Source organism: Mirounga angustirostris, unplaced genomic scaffold (genome assembly GCF_029215605.1).
Source record: "Mirounga angustirostris isolate CCGP_5_RB_7025 unplaced genomic scaffold, mMirAng1.0.hap1 SCAF_17, whole genome shotgun sequence".
Taxonomy (NCBI): Eukaryota; Metazoa; Chordata; class Mammalia; order Carnivora; family Phocidae; genus Mirounga; species Mirounga angustirostris.
The window spans coordinates 45,509,562-45,533,044 of NW_026991725.1; the positions used below are offsets into that span (position 1 = coordinate 45,509,562).

Genomic DNA, 23,483 nt, shown 5'->3' on the forward strand with positions numbered 1-23,483 from the left:
GCAGGAGGACGATGGGGGGTGTGGGTCCGGGCTGGCTCCTCTCAAAGCCCCCGTGACCTGGCCCCTCTTTCTAGGTGCCTCTGGGACAGCGAAGAGCCCTCACGGTCACCCTGCTTGGGAGGCGTGCCATGGCACCCCGGCCCCGCTGGGCCGCCTCGGAGCTTTCTGTGGGACCCGAGGCTGGCCACCCACCCTCTCTGGTCTGTGGCTGTGGAGTGGCCATGGCTCCGAGAGACCGGGTCCCCAACGAGCACGGAAGGCTGTGTGTGGGGGAGCCGTGTGGCTGGACAGACTCCCAGCCCCAGGGCCGGGCTGCAGACCCCCCGGGGCCCGGGACGAAGACAGCCCCCACCAGGCATGTGGGGAGAGCCTGGCCTGTCCCCGCCTTACGGGGTCCCGGGCAGGCCTCTGCCCTCCCCAGCCTGCGGGGCCCGGCGGCTGGACCTCCCCACGTGGCAGCTTTGAAGACACAGGGCTCCCGGACCGCGGAGAGAAGGCGGTCCAGCCTCAGGGCGGCACCTCAGGCTCGGGGACGGACTCAACTGGGCAGAGCCTGGCTGGTCCCCCTCAGAGGACACGGGTCTCGGCTGCCCGGCTGGCTCTATGCCCACAGGGTTCCCCCCCCCCCCCGTCGGGCCATCCGCCAGGGGGCTGGCATCTCCGGGGGCGAAGGCCCTGGCGGCATCTCCACCCCACCTATGTCCCCAGGCCCGAGCCCCATGGCCGCCCGCCTCCCCTCCCCCACCCCTGGCACAGACTCCTGCCCCCCCCCAGACTGGGCCCTTCCAGGGGCAGGACCCAGGGGACTATTCCCAGAACCCGCACGGCAGCTGCCAGGGCTCTGGCTGACGAGGACGTGGCCACCCCACGAGGCTTCCTGCCCCAGGCCAGGGCCGGGGGGTCGAGGCCCACCCCGCACGTGGGCCGCCCACCGTCTGCGCTGCTCCTCTGCCCGCTCCCCGCGCTCCCCGCACGGCGGCTGGAACCCAGGTGGCCGCAGGAGCCCCCGCAAGCCGCCCGGCCCGTGCCGAGCAGCTGGTGCGGCTTCAGCGTGTGCGGGCTCCGGGGCACCTACCGGGTGGGACCCCCAGCGACGTTTTCTTGTTGTACAAGAACCAGTCCAAGTGTTGCCTGTTCTTCCTTCCGGAAGCCAAGCCGCTCCTTTATTTTTTAGAGCTGCTGATTGTGAATCTCAGAGTCTTAAGAGAAGCCAAATACATTCCTCTTGTAAATGAAGGAATAAACCTATTTAAACCACGCCGCGCTGGCTCCCAGGGCAGGGCAGCCTGGGGTGGGGACACGAGGGGCCCCGCGGACACGCTCCCGCCAGTGCCGGACGCTGGTACTTCGTGCGGTGCAAACCGGGGGGCTCAGGGCTTCCTGGCCTTCTTGAGCGACGCTTTCTTTCTCTTGGCCCCGCTCTGGAGGAGGCTGGGGCTCCTGCTGACCAAGGACAGCCTGGCCTTCTTCCGCGGCAGCGCGGACTGGGGCGACTTGCCAGACACGCCCTTCTCCGGCAGATCCTTCTGAGGCGGCTTCTTGCCGGCAGGTGCCGCGGGGGACCCGGGCGTGGCTCCGTGCCCCTGGGACAGCCTCCGCTTTTTCTTCTGCAGCTTTGGGGTTGTGGCCGGAGTGGCAGGGCCGGTGCTGGTGGTGTCTGAGACCGGCCTCTTGGTGGCAGGTGTCGCCTGGGCCTGGGCCGGACTCCGGGCCTTCCTCTTGTTCCTCCTCTTCTTGCCTGTGCTGGGGGGCTGGTCCCCCCCGGAGGCTGCGGGCTTGGCCTCCTCCTCGGGCGCCGCACCCTCTGACTTGCGCTTCTTGCGCTTCTTGGTCTCTGGCAAAAACCCCTTTTTCTTCCTCTTCGTGCTAACGGGGCTCTGTGTGACGCTGGGGACTTGCTTGGCGTCCTTCTTCTCCGCCTTGGGGCGCCTAGGAGACCGCGTGCCGAGTAAGGAAGTGTGCGGCGGGGAGGGGAGTGACCCCCCTGCGCTCCACGGGACCCCGAGGCACCCACGTCAGAGCGCGTGCAGCACGAGGGCGTCCCCAGCCCCTCCCAGAACCTACTGGACCCCGAGGGCCTTCATGGCCTGCCAGTAGAGGTCGCAGAGGCGGCTGGAACCGCCCGCGCGCTCCCCCGACGGCAGCTTCTGCTGCTGACTCTGCAGCACGCCCAGCACGGCAGTCAGGTCCACGGTCAGCTTCTGCGGGACAGGGGACATGGTGGCTGCAGCAGTGATCAGAGGCGGGGGACACTCCTGGCTCTGGGTCCCCCGTCCTCCCACCCTCGCCGCCTCTCCTGCCTCACCTCGGAGGGAAGAGCCCCTGAGCCGCAGTTGCTCCCGCCGCCCACAGGCACAGGCCCAACTTCTTGCTCCCCACTCAGGCCTCCCTCCGCTCCAAGCTCGCCTTCCCGCTGCGCCTGCCTGCCGCGCACTGAATGGGTTAATTCCGAAACCCACTGGCCTCCAGAACCCCCTCCTGGCTCTTCTCGGCCTCTCTCTGGGCTGCTCCCTGGGCGTGCCCGTGGCCCACATGGCCTTGGCCCAGACGTCCCCTCCCCGTGGTGCCCTGCATGTGGGCTCCGGCCAGCGTCCTCACGGAGGACCTGCAGGCCTTCCCTCCTGGGCTGGACGGGGTAACCGCCGCCCCAGCTGCCTCACGGCCCACGAGCGCCTCCCTCCACGTGCCCAGCACCCCCGGGCCTAGACACCTGCCTGCCGGGCCCTTCCCAGGGCCCTCCTGTGGGGCGGGCTCACCCTCAACCCTGCCCACGCTCCCCGCTCGCCCACCCGCCTCCTGGCCCGTGCAGGGACGGTCTCCCACCTCCTGATGGATGGTCCTGAAGAGGGTGTTGAGCAGCCCCAAGGAGGACAGCTCTTTCTGCTGCTCCGACTTGGTCTGTGCCTCACCCAGTGTCCGCAGGTTCTAGGGGGAGACACCCGCTCAACACCAAAGCCTTGAGAGAGGGAACACTCCTGGGCGCAGCCCAGACCCAGCCGAGGCCCAGGGCGCCAGAGACCCACTCGGGATGGGAATGTGGGCAGGGACCCCACAGCCCTTACCTCCGTGACCTGCGCCAGGACCTGGCTGACCAGCTCCTCCCACTCAGGGTCCTCGAAGCACAGCCGCAGCTCCCGCGTGGGCAAGGCCTTCTGGAGCAGCATGCAGGCTTGGGCCTGGAGGGCCACGGGGGCCTCAGTGCACAGACCTGGAGCTCGCGGAGCCACAGGCAGCCCCCACGGGCCCCAAGCTCCTGCTCCGGGTCCCACCACCTGTCCTGGCAGCTCTGGGTGCAGCCACCGCCTGGGCCCTCTGCTCAGGCAGGGGCAGTGGGGACAGTGCCCGGCCCACTCACCGGCTCAGTGCCACCCTCCTGCAGCCTCACGAGCCCCCATCCCACCCCCCCAGGCCTGCCCGTCAGCCCGGCCCCAGGGGACAGCCAGGTCCAAGCGTGCATGTTAAGGCGCTCGGGGCTCAGGCCACCCCGGGTGGCAGGTGGTTGGGGGGTGCAAAGCTTCCCCTCCCGACAGTGACTCTGTGCCAACGGCAGGGCCAGGTCAGAAAGGCAGGGGTGGGTCCGCCCTCGCAGAGCACCTCCCGGGCCTCCCAAACACCCGGCCTAAGGCGAGTCATGCGGGTAATTCCCACAGGCCCGGGGCTGGGATCCGGGAAGTCCCTACCTCATGGCGGGGCCGCGCCTGGCCCGTCACGTGCTGGATCACGACGGGGAGCAGGCTCTTACAGAGCACCTACGGAGGGAACGACGGGGCCGTGAGCCGGGCCCCGTGCCGAACGGGGCCCCGGGGAGGACCGGCCCCCACACGCACTGGGTGCCGGGAGAAGAGGCTGAGGAACATCGGGATGGTGAGCGGGCTGTTGCGCCTGGTCAGGAAGGAGATCAGCGCTGAGGAGTAGATCGGGGTCACGAGGCTCAGATCCAAGCAGCCGGAAGCCTGTGCCAGGGTAGAGCGTGCCCGCGTGATGCCGGGCCGAGTGCGGGGCAGGGCCGTCCGCAGGGGGCTGAGAGCCGGGTCCCGGGAGCCGTGGCCTCCACTCCCCCTCCGTGAGCCGGGCAGGTGGTCCCGGCTGCCGAGGCCTCCTGGGCCAGGGCCAGCTCACCTCTGGGCCCTTGGGCCTGGGGCCGGCTTTCTCCTTCTTCTGGGGCTGGCAGGCCGAGGCGGCGGCAACACCGCCCTTCAAAACGCGGAGCAGATAGAGGGCCGCGTTGAAGTGGTACAGGGAGACGGAGGCGTCGGCCTGGCGGCCGGCCTGCTGCACCAGCTGCCCCACCTGCGCGTACAGAGAGCCCACGCCGCGGCCCACGTCGTGGCAGCAATGCCGGGAGCGACACAGGTGTCTGTGGGGCCGTGGGCGGAGCGGTCACCACGTGTCCCCCTCGTGGCCCTCCCCGCCGAGCAGAGCCAGCGCCGGGGGGAGCGGGGGGGGGGGGGGGACACGCGCGTCCGCAGTCCACAGGCAGGGAGACAGGGACTGGCCACGGCGGCAGGGGCAGGCACCCAGGATGAGCCGGAGGAGAAACCGGCTCCGGGGCTAAGCCTACCCACGGGCAAACCTGACACCCTCCCCTGGCTCGGGGCATCGGGCCCTAAGACTCGGGTCTGCGGTGCTCAGGGCACAAGAACTAGGTCACGCAACCACCTCAACCCCGGCAGGCGGCGGGGACAGCTAGCCGAGCAAGCGCGACCTGGGGCCGGCCAGGAGACAGGTCGGGGGGGCGCCGGGGGGTGCGCAGTCTGTCCCGCTCCACCAGCATCTCCGTGACATTCGCTCGGCCCCTCAAGGCCCCGGGCCACATCCGCGCTCGGGAAGGCAGGTCCGCACCCCCACATCCTCTTTCCTGCGGGGCCCCCTCCCCAAGAGCCCACCCACTGCCTGTTCCTAAAGGCAGAGCTGCCCCGGCCAAAGCCCTCGCTGAGAACACCGCTGCGTCTGGTCCCTGAGGCTCTGCTCCGCCCGCGTCTGACCCGTCCCCATGGAGCGACAGCCTTCCGCCCTCGCCCACGACCTCCAGGCCTGGGGAACGTGACGGCTCCCGGTACCTCGAGACTGGGTCGGGCGCCCCCACGCTCTGCGCTCCTGTCTCCCATCCAGCCCCTGCCACGGCCCCGGTCCCCAGAACCACGTGTCTGGCACGGAGCCTGGGCAGCAGCCTATGCTGGCCGCGACACTCACGTGAAGATGCGCGCTGTCTTGTGCAGGAGGTCCTGCTCTTGCTTGGAGCTGCTGGTGCGCATGCTGCGCCGGATGACGTCCAGCAGGGGCTCCAGGAGCTCCAGGACCAGCGGGTTCTCTGGCTGCTTGGTCACCAGCACCTCGACCAGGTCCAGGACCTGGGGCCGGCACGGGCGGGTCAGCGGGTGCGAGGCGGGGGCGGGGGGCGGGGGACGCCCTGCTGGCGGCTCTCGCGCTCACCCGGATCTGGAAGTCTCGCCGGAGCACCTTCTCCTTCCGCAGCTTGTTCTTCTCGTCCTTCCGGGCCTGGATGCGTAGCTTCTGCTCGGCGAAGAGGCTAGCGAGGCTCTGATCCAGGGCCATCATGGCCTCATCCCCCAGCTCCTCATCGTCGTCGTCCTCCCCGTCCACCGCGCCCTGAGGGACACACACCCGCTGAGCGGCCGGCCGCAGGCTGCAGGCGCAGGGTCTCCCGCCCCCCCGCCCCCGCCACTCACCAGCGCCTTCCCCGCCTGCAGCACGGCCATGAGCTGCTCCCGGAAGCCCTGGTCCACATCCCCGTCCCGGTCCTCCTCATCGCTGTCCTCCTCGTCGCTGTCCTCCTCGCCGGCTGAGTGTCTCTCGTCCTCACTGTCTGAGCTCTTGTCCTGCAGGGTCCCTTCGTGATGCCTCCCGTCACCTGCCCTGTGTCCGCCCGTCCCGCCCTCCCGGCACGCACCTCCCCACTCTCCAGCTGCTTCTCGGAGTCGTCTGTGATCACCACGCTGTCTTCGTCTGGACTCTTGTCGGGGTTCAGCACCTGAACAGATTCCCCAACGGCTGACCCATCTGTTGCCAAAGACCCTCTACCCTCCCCTGACCGGGCCCTGTCCGGTTTTGGCCAAAAGGCCCCCATCTTGGGGAGGAAAACGGAGCCCGGGAGAGAAGGGCACACCCTGCGGGACGGGACGGGCGTGCACAGCAGTGCCCAGCGAGGCTCCCATGTGCTTTGCGGCTCACACTGCCCAGGAGGGACCCTGCTGTTGGGCAAGCCCTCTCCTGTTTCCTCACACGCCCCAACTTACGTCCAAGATCAGCTGCAGAGCACGCGGGGTCAGGTGGGCGCAGATGTGGCTGAACACACTCCGGGCCACCTGGCGCATCAGGTGGCTGGGCTGGGCCAGAAGAGCCAGCAGGATCTCCACCAGCACCTCCACCCACGGCGGCTCCTGGGGGGCTGTAGGCGGGAGAGGCTGAGCCCGGGGTCCATGCTGGGCCCGGGGTGTACTCTGCCCACCCGCCCCGGGGGCAGTGACCCACTGGCAGCCTTGGAGCGGGTCCGGCGGGTCTTCTCCCCCAGACTCTTCTTGATGCAGGTCTGGATGTCTCCCAGGAGGTCACAGCTCTCTGCAGGGGACTGTGCGGGGCGAGGACAGGATCAGGGGCTGGCCCCACTCCCAGTCTTGCCGAGCCCCTCCCACCCCAGAGGGAGGACCCCAGGTGCCCACAGCCTTTGTACCCAACAGGCCGCCCGGAGGAGCAGGGAGCCTGGCAAGACTAGATCTCCCCCCACCCTTACCGCAATGTCACTACAAAGGACCGGGATTTGTTAACCGGAGCTAATTGCAAGCTACTTTTGCCCCACTGTGCTGGGTGAGCCCAGACTGCAGCCACCACCCAGGGAGTCGGGGGAGCCTAAGACCGCCTGCGGGATCCCTCACAGTGCAGCACGCAGCTTCCCTGCGTGGCCAGTGTGGCGGAGTGCAGCCGGCCCATCTCTGCCCGGAACCCTTCATCCAGGGGGCCGCACACGCAGCTCACGGCAAGCTGAGAGCCCCGGGGCGGGCAGGTGCTCAGCGCGTCCCACACCCAGCGGCGGCCTGCGGTCATCAGAGGCCAACGCTGGGACTGGAAGGGGCACCGAGGCCCCCGCGTGTGCACCCACATGCACGCCGCACACGCAGACCCACACGCACGCCACGCACACGCAGACCAATGCACACGCACAGATCACGCACACGCCGCACACGCAGACCCACACGCACGCCACGCACACACAGACCGATGCGCACGTGCACAGATCAACACGCACACGCCCACACACAGACCGATGCGCACGCACACAGATCAACACTCACACGCCGCACACGCAGACCCACACGCACGCGCCGCACACGCAGACCCACACGCACGCCACGCACACGCAGACCGATGCACACGCACAGATCACGCACACGCCGCACACGCAGACCCACACGCACGCCACGCACACACACAGACCGATGCGCACGCGCACAGATCAACACGCACACGCCGCACACGCAGACCCACACGCACGCCACGCACACAGATGCGCACGCGCACAGATCAACACAAGCCGCACACGCAGACCCACACGCACGCCACGCACACAGATCAACACGCACGCGCCGCACACACAGACCGATGCGCACGCACACAGATCAACACACGCCGCACACGCAGACCCACACGCACGCCACGCACACAGATGCGCACGCGCACAGATCAACACGCACGCGCTGCACACACAGACTGATGCGCACGCACAGATCAACATACGCCGCACACGCAGACCCACACGCACGCCACGCACACAGATGCGCACGCGCACAGATCAACACGCACGCGCCGCACACGCAGACCCACACGCATGCGCCGCACAGACCGATGCGCATGCACACAGATCAACACGCATGCGCCGCACACGCAGACCCACACGCACGCCGCACACACAGACCCACACGCACGCCATGCACACACAGACCGATGCGCACAGGCAGACCCAAACGCACGCCACACAGACCAATGCGCACGCGCACAGATCCACACGTGCACACACGCAAACACCTACACACACCACACGCACGCCATACACAGACCAACACGCATGCACACGCTGTACACACACCTACACATGCCACGCATACACACGCCACACGCACAAACACGCAGACACACCAACACGCACGCACACACGCAGATACACATGCGTGCACACACACCACATACAAACGGACACACACAGACCCACAGACACACGCGCGCACCGCAGACTGACACACAGACCGACAAGCACACACACAAACGCACACACACGACCTGCCTACAGGCTGGGCTCCGGAGTCTGAGGTCTGGAAGCATAAACCGCAACCACAGCCCAATGGCCAGAAGGCAGCACCAGAGAGCGAGACCCTCCTGCAGCCCGAGGGGGAGGCATGCCTCCCACCCGCAGGGTCGACACTGGCTCTGAGCCCCAGATTCAGTCAGAGCTTCTGGGACGAGAGAACAGCAGGGAGACATCTAGAGACACTGTCATCGGGCATGGGAACGTCAACACACAGGCCATGACCACGGGGTGCAGAGCCCCATGCTGGGGAACCACAGGGACGCGCATTAACCCCCACCTGCCACCGTGGCTACCGGTGGGTGAGGGTCAAGGGGGAGGTCAGGGACTTGCTCCTCACGGACCACAGCAGCTGCAAGTGCCCCAAGGGGCCACGTCTGCCCAGAGCAGGCCCTCCTGCAAGGATGCACTTCCTCCTCCACACCCACCACCCCTGCTCGGGAAGGCAAGTCTGGGGGGTCCTGCGGGACAGTGCAGTCAGCCCCGAGTGCCCGCCCCAGGCTGCGGCTGTGTGGCCACGTTACTCTGCAGGGAGTCCCGATCACCCCAGCCGACAAACAGGAGGAAGCGCCTGCCGCAAAACTGGGGGGGTGAGAGACGCTGTGTGGGAAGCTCGGCACCCAAGTGGGGCCCAGAAAATGGATGCGGTGACTCTTCCTCGAGCTGTAATCCCACCAGGGCCCACTGCCTGGTCCTGACTCGCAGAGCCCCCAGGCCCCCAGGCCCTCAGGCTGCGGACCCCGCCCCTCCAGGCCACTATACCTTGAAGAGATAGATGCCCACGAGGAAGAGCAGGTGCTGAAAGGCACTGGCCTTGGCCTTGGCCTCTGGGGAGCAGGCCTCCAGCTCATTCAGCGTCTGCAGCATCCTGTGGTGACATGGGCATGCTCTCAGGCCACCGCTGCCCCCTGGAGCCCGGGGTGCCCCTGCCCCCCGGAAACCCCACCCCCTCACCGGTCCCAGGCCTGGCGCTGCTGTGTGCTGAAGGGCGTCAGGGGGGTCACGTTGCGGCTGTGGTTCAACAGCAAGTCTGCAAACTGTACCAGGCGGTGGGTCCAGGGCTGCCCGTTCTGGGTCTGCTCCGGCACCTGTCTGAACTGGGTGCTGATGGTCTGCAGCAGGCTGGGGAAGGGCAGGGCCGGGGTCACAGGCCGGGGCGCGGACATGGCCCCCTCCCAGCACGCCCACACCCTGACCCACTGGAGCTCACTGGGCCTCTGCGCCCTCCCAGCTGAGAACCGAGGAAGTGAGCGACCTCATCCCACCCTGCTTGCCCACCCTGCCTGCTCCAAGGCTGGCCCACCTGAAGAAGGCACTGCCGACCACCTCCCGGGTCCGGCTCTCCAGAGCGAAGGAGAACTGCTGCTCCGTCTCCGGAATCTGGGACGTGGGTTTCTTCGTCTCAAAGAACGAGTGGAAGAAACAAAACCTGGGGAGGGCAGGAGAGCCATGGGTCTCAGCAGCCCCCTCCCAGGAGGGCATCACCCAGGGCCCAGTGGCAGGTGGTGGCAGAAGGACCATTTCCTGAGTCTGGAACTCCAGCTGAACATGACTTGGCCCAACTGCGGAGAGAACTGGAATCTGTCCCTTGAAGGCAAGGCAGACGTGAGGCTGTCACATCAAACCATGCTACGGCCTCTGCAAACATGGGCTGCCCCCCCCCCCCCCGGCACCATGGTGAGGGCTGAAGGAGCGCCCGGCCAGTGCCGGGGTCTACGGCCCCCACAGCTCTGTGCTTCCTGGGCCCTTTCCTTTCGTGGGCTCCCAGGGGTTTTCCCTGAACCGCCTTCTGCCCAAGGGGTAAGAATGACCTACTCCCCCTGGCAACCCGACCCCAAGGGTTCTGAATCCAGGGAGACCAAACGAGGACTAGGAAAGAGGCCCAATTCCTTGGCCCCTATGGTGGGCTGGGGGCAGAGCCTGTCCCACCTGGCCACCTCCTCAATCATGTCGTCCTCCTTCTCCGCATGCAAGGCGTCCACGATGCTGACCAGGCGAAGGATGACCCACTTCCGCAGCCGGAACACAGCTCGCTCAGGCCTGGCAGGTGGGAGCCAGGTTACTGATAAAGGGTACTGCTCTGCCCCACCTCGGAGACGGAAACTCCAAGGTCTCCCACCCCGACCACCAACACGGGAACACACGAGGAAACTCAGGCCTTCTGGGAGAGCTGCGGCTCAGCTCTGTCCCTCCCCTCCCCTCCCAGGGGCCGCCGTCCCATGGGAACGAGGGCCCAGCTCCTTGAGCTCTGCACGCCCACTCACCCATGCAGCGAAGCATCCTGGGCTTTCTTCTGGTTGCTGGTGCTGAAGTCCACCAGGGAGTCCAGGTCAGGCCGGAGAAACATGTTCCGTAGCCAGGCCACGTAGCCCTTCAGGGCACCGGGACTCAGGGACCGCACGACCCTCCAGAATGTGGGCAGGACAGGGAGGCCCTGGTTGGTGATGCAGGTGAAGGCCACCACCACAGCCAACTGCCGCTCGGGGTCATCCCGGCAGCCTTCCAGGAAGGTTCCCACGTACTCGTTCATCTCCGGAGCAAACTTGAACTGGTTTGGGAGCTGGGAGAGGCCAACACCGGGGTCACCAGCCAAGAGCGTCCAATGGCCCCTCCGGCCTCTTCCCCAACAGGTGAGACTGAGGCGTGGCAAAGCCCCCTGCCTCGTCCACAGCCAGGCCGAGCCCCTCCCCCACTGCAGCTCCCACCCTTCCACTGGGCATCACGGTGGGCTACCACCCATCCACTCCCACCCCAGGACAGGCTGGGTTCTAGGCTCAGGGAGACTCCGGGCTGGGCCATCAGCCCCCTTGACCAGCTCCTAGCTGTGTTACCGTGGGGCTCAGCGCCCAACACTTCCCAGGGGCGCACTGCGTGCCACGCACACCACGTGGCTTTGTGCGGCAGCAGGTTTCATCTTCACGACAACCCTTCACCCTGGACCCCTTCTGTCATCTTACAGATGAAAAAAAGATGGCAAATAAAAACTGGCCACTGACTTTTCAGGGCCACAGGGTTCCAAGTGGTGCCTCTGGGACACGGAGCTGTCGGCATGGCCACCCCGGCCCCGCTCCACCCAGAACACCCACACCCAGGAGCCCGCTGTGAGCGCTCCAGGGGCTCTGACCCGGTCATCTTCACAGAACCTCTGGCAAAGACGCCGGTCTCACGGAAGAGAGGCAGGCCTGGGGCCGGGGGGCAGCCCGGCTCCCAACCCTGAACTCCTAACCAGCACCTGATTCTCCCGTCCAGTGCATGGGGCCACGGACCAGGACGACTCTGCTCACTGGAACACACTGGCTGGGGGTGGGGGAGGGCTGGGCGGACCGCTGGCCACACACGCCTCTGCTGAGGGGCCTGAGGCCAGAAGGACTGACCCTGCCAAACTCCACTCGGAGGGGAAGGGTGGGGGGGACCCAGAGGGAAGGGACACCCAGTTCCCCAGCAGGACCACCGAGGCAGGAAGACCCGGGGTGCTGCAGCCAAGAGCAAGCCTCTTCTCAAGAAGCTGGCTGACCCGAGAGGTAGCCTGTCCCTCCTGGCAGTGCTGGGGGGGGGGGGGGGGGGAGTACCCACCTTAGCGGTGACCGTGTGCTCCCCAAAGTGCCGGATCAGGTCCCCCTGCATCACCAGGGCCAGCTGCTCCTTGGACAGCAGAGGCAGCGCCGCGCCCAGCAGGCGGAAGCACAGGTAGCTGAGGGGTGCGTGGCAGAGGCTGGTCAGAGGCCTGGCCGTGCTGGGTGCACTCGGGGTCCGAGCCCGCCCCACCACCAAGCGGGGGAGGGGGGGCAGAGGGCCAGGGCCCCGCGCACCTGGCGGGCCAGAACTGCTTCTTCAGCAGCCCCTGCTCCACAACTTCCTTCCAGAACCGGGGGAACCTGCCCTCCTGCAGCGACAGGCGGAGCAGGTCCAGGGCCACGGCGGGCAGCTTGCGCTCCTTCTTCACAGAAGAAGCTGCTGTCTTCAGGACACTCACCAGTCTGGGGAGGGGGCAGAGGGGACTCAGGGGGCGTGGGCCAACCAGACAGCAGGGTCCCTGGGGGAGCCCATCCTCCCACCTCCCTCACACCTGGGGATGTTCTCATCTGAGAACAAGTTGACTGGTCCCATCAGCTCCTTGAGCTTCTCCGGCACCTTCTGCTGGGCCAAGAGGAAGAGCTCCAGGTGCTCAGGGGAGCCCAGCACTGAATTCAAGTCCGCCTTGAGGACTTTCGGCAGGATCGCCTGCAATGTGGCTTCTGGGACCTGGGGTGAGGACACAGGTTGGGGGAGGGTCGCTCCCTCCCAGCATCCTGTGCCACTTCCCCTGTGAAGTGAGCCCTATGGGCCCTATTCCACCTACAAGGCTTCTGTGAGGCCCTGACACAGTGCCAGTCTGAGGCGGGACAGCCACCATCCACCCTGCTAGGCACCAGAATCATCAACAGGTGTTTGTTAAAAAGCTCACCCCACCTCCAGTCCTGGGAACCTGGATTTTTAGTAACTAGCCCACTGACACTAATTAGCTACCCTTTTAATTATTCTTTTGGTTTTTTCAAGACTAATTCATTTTCTTCTAAGATTTATTTATCAGAGAGAGCGACAGAGAGCAAACATGAGCAGAGGAAGGAATAGAAAAAGAGGAAGAAACAGGCTCCCCACTGAGCAGGAAGCCTGACATGCGGCTCCATCCCAGGACCCTGAGCCGAAGGCAGATGCTTAACCACCTTAGCCACCCCGGTGCCCCAAGGGACTAGTTCATTTCTTATACAAGGTGCCCCAGTGGAGAGCTGGGATTTGAATTCAGGTCCTTGCTTCTTCCTCAAGAGCAAAGGGTTCTAGGTACTAGCCCACCTCCATTTCCCAAGCAGGGCAGCGGGGCCCTGGGGGGTCAGCTCTGTCCAAAACAACAATGGCAAATGTGTTTTGTATGCTTGCCACGTGACAGGTGCTATTCTAAAACTGTGCCGTCCAATATGGCAGCCGCTGAGCTCTTGGAATGCGCTAATCTCAGTGGAGGTGGGCCCTAAATACAAAATACACACTGGATTCTAGTGACTCGATGTGAGCACAACATAAAAACACCTCTGCAAACTTTTACACCGATTGTGTGCTCAAACTTTACTTCAAGTATGTCAGGCTAAATACCTTCCTACAGAATGATGCTACTCTGGAGCATTTACGTCTTCCCTGCTCTCTCAGCATTTCTACCTGAAGCCCCACACTGGTAAGCCTGTACCTCAGAGAGGATGTCCACCAGGGCCTTCTGGGGCTGTTCCTGCAAGTGGTTGTAGTGCTGGGCCAGGGTCTGCAGCAGCTTTATTGACTTCATCAGTGCCTCTGAGTCCTGGTGCCCACGGAGGGAAGAAGATTATGAGCAGGGCATGCCACTGTCCCCCCACGGCCAAGCCCAGCCACATACCCCCTGACCTCAAAGCTCTTACCTTCACTAGCCTGCCTGACTGAAAGAGGGCTAGCACCCCAAACAGGTTTGCAAAAAGAGCAGGTCTCATCATTGCCTAGAGAAAAATTTCAGACATCAGTGAAAAGGGCCCAAGGAACCCCACCCTGGGGCTGCCAGTCTCCCCAAGGCCACTAACTCTCACCTTCTTAACTTTCTGCAGGTCGTGCTTCTCTTGTATCTGCTGCAAGACGCTGCACAAGGGGATGTCTTCGAAAGACTGTAACAGCTGCCAGGGGTTTGGAGCAGGAGGGCGAGAGGGGTTTGGAGCAGGAGGGCGAGAGGGGTTTGGAGCAGGAGGGCGAGAGGGGTTCAATGCAGGGAGGTCCAGCCCCCACAGCAGGCCTCCACCTCCTCCCAAGTCTCCCTTCAACTTCTGCCCAGAGGCCCTGGGTGCCTCTGAAACTGCTCAGCCCCTGAACAGTGCTGGTATGTGAACACCGCTGCTCAGGGGGAGCTCAGTCTTGCCTCCCTGCCTCAGGCCCACCCAGGCTTCGGAGTACCTCCTCTGGCTGACACTCCCACTCCACCTGCACGGCCTGCCCTGGGCTGCCCCCAAGGGGGTTCCTAAGGGACTGGGTCCTGAATGCCCTCCCAGCTGCCCACGAGCCTCAGGGGCAGCCTACAACCCGCGGAGTGCCCCTGGAGGGCAGAGAGCCCTGAACCCTGCAAAGGCGAGGTAACCCGCCCCAGAGCTCACTACGCCCAGTAGATGCGCCACGGGCACTGGGCGACCCACGTGCCCAGAGAGAAAACGTGCTCAGCCTCCCAGCCCACCTGCTTCTCCGCAGACGGGCTCAGACACTTCCGCGCCTCCACGCGGGGCGCCGAGCCTCAGCCAGAGGCCGCCCCGACCACCGCCCCGACCACCGCCCTCGCTCGCAGCTGAGCGTCCGCCCTCCCCGCTCCCCCGCTCTGCGCAGCACGGCTGCGCCCCTCCCCGGAGCCGCCCCCTCACCTGCGCCAGGGCCAGACTGTAGCAGGGCCGGGCGGTTTCTCGCCCGACCCCGAGCCCGGAGATCAGGCGCTTCAGGGCGTACTGCATCTCGGAACCCTGCCGAACCAAGCAGTGAGAACGGCCGCCCCGCACGGGCCTCCCGGGCCGCGACCGCGCGCCGCGAGCCCCAGCCCCGGGCCGCCGCCGCGCCCCCGCCGGAGGCACGCGCCCCCCGCCCCGCCGCGCCCCCCGCCCCGCCGGAGGCACGCGCCCCCCGCCCCGCCGCGCCCCCGCCCCGCACCTGAGGCCTCGCGCGCAGGTACTCCAGCAGTTTCTCCGTGGCCCCCAGCCGCGTCTCCTGCTCCGGCTTCGCGATGTCCCAGAAGAAGTCCAAGAACTCGCGGCTCTGCTTCAGCAGGCCCTCACGGTCGGCGGGCTGGGGGCCGCTCTTGGCCGCGCCCCCGGGGGACACAGACTCAGCCAGGCCCCGTCTCTCCATCTCCGCCATGCTCCGCGAACACGTGGGCTCTGAAGACAGCCTCTTCCGGGTCAGGTCGCGGCGCGTGCGCGCTGGGTAGGCCAGGGGCGGGGCCTTGCCGGGCAGGGGCGGGGCATAGCCGCCTGGGGCGGGGTCTGGGGCGGGGTCTGGGGCGGGGCCAGCCCCCGCCCCGGTGCAGTCACGGGGGGGCTATTACTTTTTTAAAATTATTTATTTATTTATTTATTTGAGAGAGAAAAACAGAGATAGCGACAGAGACAGCGAGAAGAGAGCATGAGCAGGGAGGAGACCGAGAAGCAGGCTCCCCGCTGAGCAGGGAGCCCGACGCGGGACCGATCCCAGGAACCTGGGATCAAGACCCCATCCGAAGGCAGACGCCCAGCTGTCGGAGCCACCCAGGTGCCTCTATTTATTTATTTTAAAGATTATCTTTTTTAGACAGGGGAGGGGCAAAGGGAGGGAGGGAGAGAGAGAGTCTCAAGCAGACTCCCGGATGAGCGGAGCCTGCACCTGGGTTCATCCCACGGCCCTGAGATCGCGACCTGAGCGGAAACCGAGAGTTGGACGCTTATCCCACGGAGCCACCCGGGAGCCCCTCACTCTGGGATTTTAGTATGAGCGCGGCTGGGAAGTTGGAGGGTTCTATGCATGGGCAAGTCTTGATCCTATTCACATCTTTAAGAGATTACTTGGCGCTGTGTGGGGCATGGATTGCGGGATCGCAGAGGGAGAAGCTCCAAGAATACTTCGGACCGTGGTGGGTTGGAGCGAGGTGAAATGAGCAGGTCGGAGCCCAGCTAATTTGGAGCTGGCTGGGGGGGTGATGGATGTGGGGGAGAAGGAAAGAGAGGGCTAACGTGACTGGGTCGATGGTGGCGCTGTTCACTGAGCTGGGGACGTGAGTTCTACGAAATCAGAGAGGACTTTTGCAATGGCAGGGAGCAGTGCTGCGGGTCACCCCTGCACCTGGACTGCAGAAGCTGTCTCTGGAGGGTTGTAATCCGGAGAGACCCCAGCCCTGGGGGACACGGGCGGTGGGCAATATCAGGACCGACACCCCCCCTTAAGTCCCATGCCCCCAGCTCCAGCTCCTTTGGGCCCCACTGCTCCTCCTGTCACCCCCTTCCTTGTTCTGCTGCTTTAGGAAGTGAGGTGCAGACGTGTACCTCATGTATATGGTGCCCCAGGAGCAGAGGGTGAGCAGAGCAGGGGAAGCTGGAAGACAGTGGCCCAGGCTCTGCCTCTCCGGGTGTGGGTCTGCTGTGCTGCCCAAGGGGGAGGCCACGACACCAAGCACCTCACAGGCTGGTGGGAAACTGGGAAGCAGGAATGTCACAGGAGATTGGATCTTTATTTTGTTTCCAGCTCAGCTGAGAGAGATCGGCAGAGAGTGGCCTGAAGGCGAAGACAGAGAGGCCAGCAGTACCCCAAGCTCTGCCTGCCCTGCCCGTGGAGCCTGGAGCCAAGGCAGGGGCTTGGCACTCTTCTGCCTGTCCTTCCCAGAGCTGGATCTGAACTTGGGGCTGGCCCCGGGTCCTGGGGCTCTTTCCCCAATACCCTCAGTTTCCTTAGCTGAGAAAAGAGCCAGATCTGGAGTCCAGGATGCTGACCAGGCCGGAGGTTGTGGGCCTGAGCTAGCAGTGACCGCATAACTCACGTGCACTGTCTATGCACTTCATCATTGTGGGGTCTGCTCTGCTCCTGCCTCCGGGCTTGAGGCCCCCACCCTCCCACCCCCTGCTAGACACGTCCCCCCACTTAGAACCCCTGGAAGGTGCAGCAGCTACTGGGGACACTGGAGACGTGGGCGTGCTCTGCCTGAGCAGCCACCTGGAGCAGGATCCCTTGGCCACAAACACTAGTGCTCGGTGTCGGTCCCTGCTGATGCTGGGGCTGGGCCTGGGTTTGGGGCACAGCCAGGTGACTGAGCAAGGCATGAGTCATGACTCTGGCCACTGCCGGGGTTCCCGAAGCCACCAGCCCCAACACATCAGCCTCTGTGTCATCCGCACTGCCATGGAGGATGAGAGGGCAGGCCCAGGCACTGGCTGTTGGCTTGGCCACCAGGTTGCTAAGTAGCACCCCAGTGCTCGGGGACAGGTGTCCGGAGCCAAAGGAGCTGTTGAGTGAGGAGGCGAGGAGGAGCACAGAGCCACTGCTGTCTATGGTGGCCAGGACACTGCCCACAGGGGTCACGGGAGCTTGCAGGGGCGCTGGGCAGGGGTCGGGGCTGGGCCCTCCGGAGCGCAGGGCTGCCTCCAGCACTGTCAGCAGCTCTGGACCAGCCGAGGGGCTGGGGGTGGTGGACAGGATGCCCTGGGGCACGGCTAGCTGCAGTGCAGCCTCCAGGGCGGGCGTGGGCCCCGATGAGGGCCCCTGCAGCCCCAGGTCTCTGACCAGCAGGCTCAGCAGGGCGTCCCCAGCAAGGTCTGGGGTGGGGGCAAGGGCTGCTCTGAGCAGGACAGCTGCCAGTTTGGGGTTGGTGGCTCGGGCCCCGGGGCCCAGGGGCGTCCCATCGGCGTGGCACAGTAGTGGACAGAGGCCCTTTGTGCCCCGGGCTGCCAGAGCCGCGGCCAGGGCTGTGTCCACCAGGAAGCCCTCTCGAGCCAGCGTGGCGGGGCCCACCAGCAGTCGCGGCCAGGGCAGGTGGCCAAAGTGCGTGTGCAGCAAGTGCAGGGTGGACAGAGCGGTCGGCAGCCCCAGGCCGGGGCCCAGGGTCTGGGCCGGGCCGGACGTCAGGGCAGTTGAACTGCGCGAGGTGCTGTTGTAGAAGAGACCCCAGAACATGGCACCTGGAGGAGACACAGGGGTCACACGGGACTCAGTGGCCCTGGGCCAGGGTCACTCAGGGCCACGCAGTGGCCCTGGGTGAAGGGCGCTGACTGCGGTCGGGAGTTACTCTCTGGGCCTAGAGATGGGGTCATTAAGTAGGCCCTGGGGTCAAGATCATGTGCACCGCGGAGCAGGGGCCACAGCCTAGGTCCTGCCACTGCGCGGCCTTGAGGTCAGGGCCCGAGTTCCAGGTCACGGAGCACGCCTGGGGTCGTGGGTCACTGACCTAGACCTGTGGCATGGGGGTGCACCACGGCCAGACACAAAGCTCCTCCCACTCCTGCGTCCACGACGTTGCCGCCCGCGGCAAGCAGCTCTCGGCCCAGGTGGGAGCAGGTGGCTACAGCCAGGAAGACACTGTTTGGGGAGTGGCCAGGGGCCAGGGCCCCGGGCCCTCCCCTCCCTGGAGCAGCCCCCCAGCTCTGACCTGCAGGGCTGACGATGGCACTGTGGTGGTACACGCCGGGGTGGTGGGGGTGCCCGCCGGGCCGGGCGGCTGCTGAGCCCAGGCTTGCCGTAGGGTCACCCCCGGTGTAGAGCTGCCTCGCGGCCAGGGAGAAGGCAACGGCCAGCAGCAGCAGGGCGGCCCCGAGGCGGGCCCAGACCCCGGGCAGCCCGCCAAACTTGTTCCTGCCGAGAGGGGTGTCCTGAGCCAGGGCCGGGGCAGGCGGACAACCAAGAGTCCCGAGAGAACCCAGCGAATACTTCCCCAAAGGTGTGGCCTTACTTGCGAGAGGGGTGCACGGTTGCCAAGGAGAAGGGCCTCCTGGCACAGCGTAGAGGAGACGTGGGGACTGGAAGGGGCTTGGGGAAACAGGACAGCCAGGGAGTGGGTCTCTGGGGAGAGGCAGGGCTGAGCCAGGAGGAGGGAGGCCTGAGGTGGACTTGGCCGGCTTGAGGAGCAGAGCCCAGCCGGGTGTAGCCAGGCTCCAACCTGCCCAGCAGGTGCCTCCTGCGCCAGGGGTGGGGGCTGGGGACCTTTGACAGAGTAGCCGGCACGCCTGGCTTGGGACGAACGTCCCTTCAGACACACAGACCTTGGACTGACTGGTGGAGACCAGGTCTGGGGCCGCAGTGCCGCTTCTCTCCATTCACCCAGAAAGTTCCCGGAGCTGAACCAAGCGTGGGGGTGTCCGCCCTCCGTCCCCACCTTGGGGGCTCTGGAGGGAGGGACCTGTCAGCCTCAGGCCTGAGGTGCCGGGTGCCCAGGCCCCTCCTTGACTCACCCCAAGGAGTCGTGGGGCCTCCGGGTGTCAGGAGCGACCAGCTCTGATGTCTCCTCCTCCTCGTCGTCCTCAGACCCCAAGCTGGGGTCCCAGAGAAGCAGCTTTTGGTAGAGCACCGGCCCTGCGGGCGGTTCCATGGCCCCGTGGTGCACACACCCGCTCTGCAGCCTGCCAGCCTCCCTGTGGAGTCCCAGCCTCACCTGCGCTTGGCTGGGGTGTGTGGAGGCAGCCTTGGGGAAGGGTGGTGTGGAATCTAGAACAGGTCTGGGCAGGGCGCGAGGCCAGGGAGTCTGCGTGCGAGGCTGCCCCATCAGGGCACAGGCCTGGGACTCTCAGGGCTGGGGAGCCTGGGACGGGGGTGCAGCTCCGTGAGGAAGGAGGAGCCCAGCCCCGGGGACCGCAGCCGCGAGCCTGAGACCCAGCCAGGACTCCCGCTGGTCCCCCACCCTCCGGGAAGGCAGCCATTAGATCCCCGACCTGTTCGGGACTCAGTGTGGCTTGGGTCAGGGCTCGGCATGTGACTAGGTGCCCATGTGGGCAAGCCCGGCCTTCTCTGTCTGGGGAGCAACCTGGAGGGTGGGGAAGGTGACTCCGGGGCACGTCCTGCAGCTCTTGCCAGCGGGTGGCACTGCAGACCTCCTGGGCCCACGGCCCCGACCCTGAGTCCCCGGCACCTGCTCGGTGGCGAGGTCTCACTGCCCAGAAGGCTGCTGTGGGACACGCCGTGGACCCCAGCCTCGGCGCGCTCGTCCCCCATGCCGACCCGTCTCCCCCATGACCACTCACACCTCCAGCTCCCCGGCCTCAAATCCTGACCCTCCGATGCGCCCCGGCGGATGACCCCACCTCCCATATCATGCAGCCACATCAAGGCCACCCCCACTGGGTTCTCTCCTCCCCACTGCAAGGGGAAAGCCATTCCCGGCCTCTGGTTCTGGCCCCAGCCCCTCCCGGCTCCTGCCTCTGGCTGGCCCAGGACCCCACAGCCTCACTGACCCCTTCTGTCCTGCAGCTTCATGATTTCCGTGCTGGTTCCTTGTCTACGACGTCCGGAGGGCAAGGGCACAGATACCCTCCTAAGTACGGGTACGCGGCCAGCCCCACGTCACGCTGCAGGACGCGGGCAGAGGCTCCTCAGGTGAGCGCGGAAATGCAGGTGCGTCTCCCCAGCAGTGACACGGGCCGGGGCCAGGTGGGACGACGCATTCTGTCTGCTGCTAGGGCCCAGAGATCGCAGGGCAGGTGGTGACTGGGGGAGGCGCGAGAGGGCCTCTGCGGTGCGGGTGAGGTTCTGTTTCTTAGTCTGATGTGGGTTTCCCGAATGTGCCGATTGTTGAAATGCATCCAGCTGTGCATTTATGACAGGCTCTTTTCTGGAAGTACGTTTTATTTCATTTATTTTTTTTAAAGCTCAAGTATTTTCTTTTCTTTTTTTTTTTTAAAGATTTTATTTATTTATTTGACAGAGAGAGAGAGAGCAAGAGCAGGAACACAAGCAGGGGGAGTGGGAGAGGGAGAAGCAGGCTTCCTGCCGAGCAGGGAGCCCGATGTGGGACTCGATCCCAGGACCCTGGGATCATGACCTGAGCCGAAGGCAGACGCTTAACGACGGAGCCACCCAGGCGCCCTAAAGCTCAAGTATTTTCTACATTGAAACAACAATCACAGAAATCGTCCAATGCTGCGTGGCTCTCCGCCCCTCCCCTTTCTCTTGGCCTCTTCACAAGCAGGTGGGGTGGTCTCCACTTCGGGTGCATTGGAATCACTCTGGGTATTTGTGAGATCCGAGTTCTGACTCTGCTTTCCTAACTCCCGGGTGATCCTGGGACCACAATTTGAGTAGCACTGACCCACAAAAAATCATGGACACCTGCTGCCTCCCACTTCCCCTCAGCTCACTCTAAGCTGGTTTCCGGGGTTTCTGATTTCTCGGCCCAATAAAAACTGAACCAACCATATGGAGATACCAGCAGAGGGTCGCCTCCTTTTTGTTTGCCAAGGGGATGTGTGTGTGGGAGGGGGTCACAAAGACCATCTGCTCTCATTTCATAAACCAGGCAAGGTTACAATCTCAGAATGAGGGTTGGTCCTTCCTTCCTAAAATCTTGTCCAGTTTCTGCCGTGGACTCACCACGTGGCTGTGGGTACGTGGCGTAGCTATGGGGAGTCTTGACGCCCCTTCCATAAAACAGGAGTGACAACATCTGTCCTCCCAGAGCTGAGGTGTGAATCAAACCAGGAGATTCGCTGAAAACCCTTAGGCTGGTGCCTGGTACACACTGGACACTCCAGAGACGTGCGTTCCTTCCTGGGACTGCAATTTATAGGAAGAGATCTAGGTTTCGTCATCCTGTTTCCGGCGCAGAGCTCCTAAGACCCTTGCAACTTCCTAAATGCTGAGAGACCTAAAGGTGCCTTTTGTCTGTTAATGAGGTGGCATTTGGACCCCACCTAAGGGGAGGCTGGAGGCCGGGAGAACTCCCAGTCCTCCCACTGACCAATGCGGACGGACGACTGACGGGCTGGAGGTCGAATCGATCACCAAAAGCCAGTGGTTTAATCGATGGTGTCTAAGTAATGAAGCGTCCACGAAAGCCAAAAAGAATAGGGTGAGCGCACGGGGGTGCTGGTGGATGGGGCTCCTGGAGGGGGCACGGCGGCCCTGCCCCTGCCCCACACCTCACCCTGGGCCTCCCTCCCACCTGCTGTCCCTGAGCTGTGCCCTTTATTATAAACCGGTGATCTAATGAGTAAATGAGTTTCCTGAGCTCTGCGAGCCACTCTAGCAGATTAACAGAACCTGAGGAGGGGGCACGGGAGCCTCTGATTCACAGCCATTTGGTCAGAAGTACTGGGAACAGGGCGCCTGGGTGGCTCAGTTGGTTAAGCGACTGCCTTCGGCTCCGGTCATGATCCTGGAGTCCCTGGATCGAGTCCCACATCAGGCTCCCTGCTCGGCGGGGAGCCTGCTTCTCCCTCTGACCCTCCCCCCTCTCATGCTCTCTCTATCTCATTCTCTCTCTCAAATAAATAAATACAAAATCTTAAAAAAAACCAGAAGTACTGGGAACAACGCACTTGCTACTGGGGTCTGAAGCAAGAGAGGGGACAGTCTTACCCGGGGGACTCTGACCCTATCTCCGGGTACGCAGGGTCAGAAATGAGTGGAGGCCAGGAGAACTCACTGGTGTCAGAAAACCCGCCCCCAGCCCCCACGGGAACTGGGTCCAGGAAGCAATTACTCCCTCTGTGCTTCAGGGCTTCAATCTCACGATGCTAAAGCGGTCTGGATAATTCACACCCAGCAACCCCACACACACATTCACTGGTGGCTCCCCCTCTGAGTGTAGGACTGAAGATGCATTCATTCCTCCTCCTAGTCTTGGGTGCACATTAGAATCCCCCGGTGAGCTAAAACGCTCCTAATATCCAGGCAGACCAATTAAATAATTAAGTCAGAATCCTTAGGTGGGTGATTCATCTGTATGTTTAAAAGGTTTCCCGTGGGGGACAGCTGCCTTATCTAGCCCTTTAGTGATTTTTGCAACAGGAACCACTCCGTCAATTTTCTTTTTGAGAGAGAGAGAGAGAGAGAGAGATCGAGCACAGGTATGTGCACCTGTGGCTGAGGGGGGGCGGGGCAGAGGGAGAGAGAGAGCAAATCTTAAGCAGGCTCTGAGCTGGGCTCGATCTCAGGACCCTGAGATCATGGCCGGAGCCGAAATCAAGCGTCGGACGCTTAACCCACTGAGCCACCCAGGTGCCCCTTTGTCAATTTTTTTTTAAGTTTTTATTTAAATTCCAGTTAGTTAACATACAGTGTAATATTAGTTTCGGGTGTAGCATTTAGTGATTCAACATTTCCATATATCACCCTGTGCTCTTCACACTCCGTCGATTTTTTAAAATACCACGATCCTGGTCTGCCCCTCCCCCACCAGCAAGCACCAGCTGACTCAGTATCTCTGGAGTGAGCCGCAGTCATCATGAGGCTTTGAAAGCTCCCCAGAGAACTGCTGCTGGAATTATGCCCCACAGACCCATTTCTCAGGCGTGCATGGGGACCTCCTCTGGGGCCTGGTTGTTCCCCAGTCCACAAAGCACATCCTGCAGGCTCTGGTTGCTCCATCCAACCAAAGGGGTCCCAGAGGCAAGGAAGGGTGTGGGGCCAGCGGCCAGCAGTCCTCCGGGCTCCTGAAGCTCCAGGGAAGGCTTTCCTGCTCAGCGTCCCTCCA

The 23,483-nt window shown here is 64.1% G+C and overlaps 3 protein-coding genes and 1 long non-coding RNA gene across 11 annotated transcripts in view; 2 read left to right on the forward strand and 2 right to left on the reverse strand.

Moving 5' to 3' along the window:
* The window catches only part of SPNS2 (SPNS lysolipid transporter 2, sphingosine-1-phosphate), a 30,580-nt gene extending 29,322 nt beyond the window's left edge, over positions 1–1,258 (forward strand). For 5 of the 7 annotated variants that reach the window (XM_064582596.1, XM_064582594.1, XM_045890146.3 and 2 more), the window contains one exon: positions 75–1,258. In XM_064582596.1, coding sequence (XP_064438666.1) covers positions 75–465 — 391 coding nt within the window. In that variant the 3' untranslated portion in view covers positions 466–1,258. The remainder of the gene's footprint in view (positions 1–74) is intronic. The other 2 variants (XR_010408487.1, XR_008507255.2) reach the window with 2 other exon arrangements.
* Positions 1,125–15,235, reverse strand: MYBBP1A (MYB binding protein 1a). 2 transcript variants are annotated; one of them, XM_064582554.1, is made up of 27 exons: positions 14,993–15,235; positions 14,713–14,808; positions 13,900–13,983; positions 13,738–13,812; positions 13,533–13,640; positions 12,384–12,559; positions 12,127–12,294; positions 11,891–12,008; positions 10,582–10,877; positions 10,247–10,357; positions 9,621–9,746; positions 9,272–9,439; positions 9,080–9,185; positions 6,493–6,589; positions 6,258–6,409; positions 5,912–5,992; positions 5,691–5,840; positions 5,434–5,610; positions 5,194–5,351; positions 4,120–4,357; positions 3,828–3,953; positions 3,681–3,749; positions 3,063–3,176; positions 2,824–2,925; positions 2,306–2,423; positions 2,065–2,201; positions 1,722–1,929 (listed from the first exon to the last, which is right to left on the reverse strand). In XM_064582554.1, the coding sequence occupies exons 1-27, from the start codon at positions 15,197–15,199 to the stop codon at positions 1,867–1,869; spliced, it is 3,621 nt and encodes a 1,206-aa protein (XP_064438624.1). In that variant the 5' UTR covers positions 15,200–15,235; the 3' UTR covers positions 1,722–1,866. The 2 variants fall into 2 exon arrangements, with proteins under 2 accessions (XP_045746098.1, XP_064438624.1); XM_045890142.3 differs by lacking the exon at positions 2,306–2,423 and having other exon boundaries at positions 1,125–1,929.
* On the forward strand, positions 15,134–22,096 carry LOC129046264 (uncharacterized). Its single transcript, XR_010408528.1, has 4 exons — positions 15,134–15,265; positions 15,422–15,589; positions 20,261–20,386; positions 20,715–22,096. It is a non-coding gene; the product is annotated as an uncharacterized LOC129046264 (long non-coding RNA).
* GGT6 (gamma-glutamyltransferase 6) lies at positions 16,949–19,439 on the reverse strand. Its single transcript, XM_064582649.1, has 3 exons — positions 19,249–19,439; positions 18,249–18,652; positions 16,949–17,982 (listed from the first exon to the last, which is right to left on the reverse strand). The coding sequence occupies exons 1-3, from the start codon at positions 19,383–19,385 to the stop codon at positions 16,949–16,951; spliced, it is 1,575 nt and encodes a 524-aa protein (XP_064438719.1). The 5' UTR covers positions 19,386–19,439.
* Positions 22,097–23,483: the final 1,387 nt, after the last annotated feature.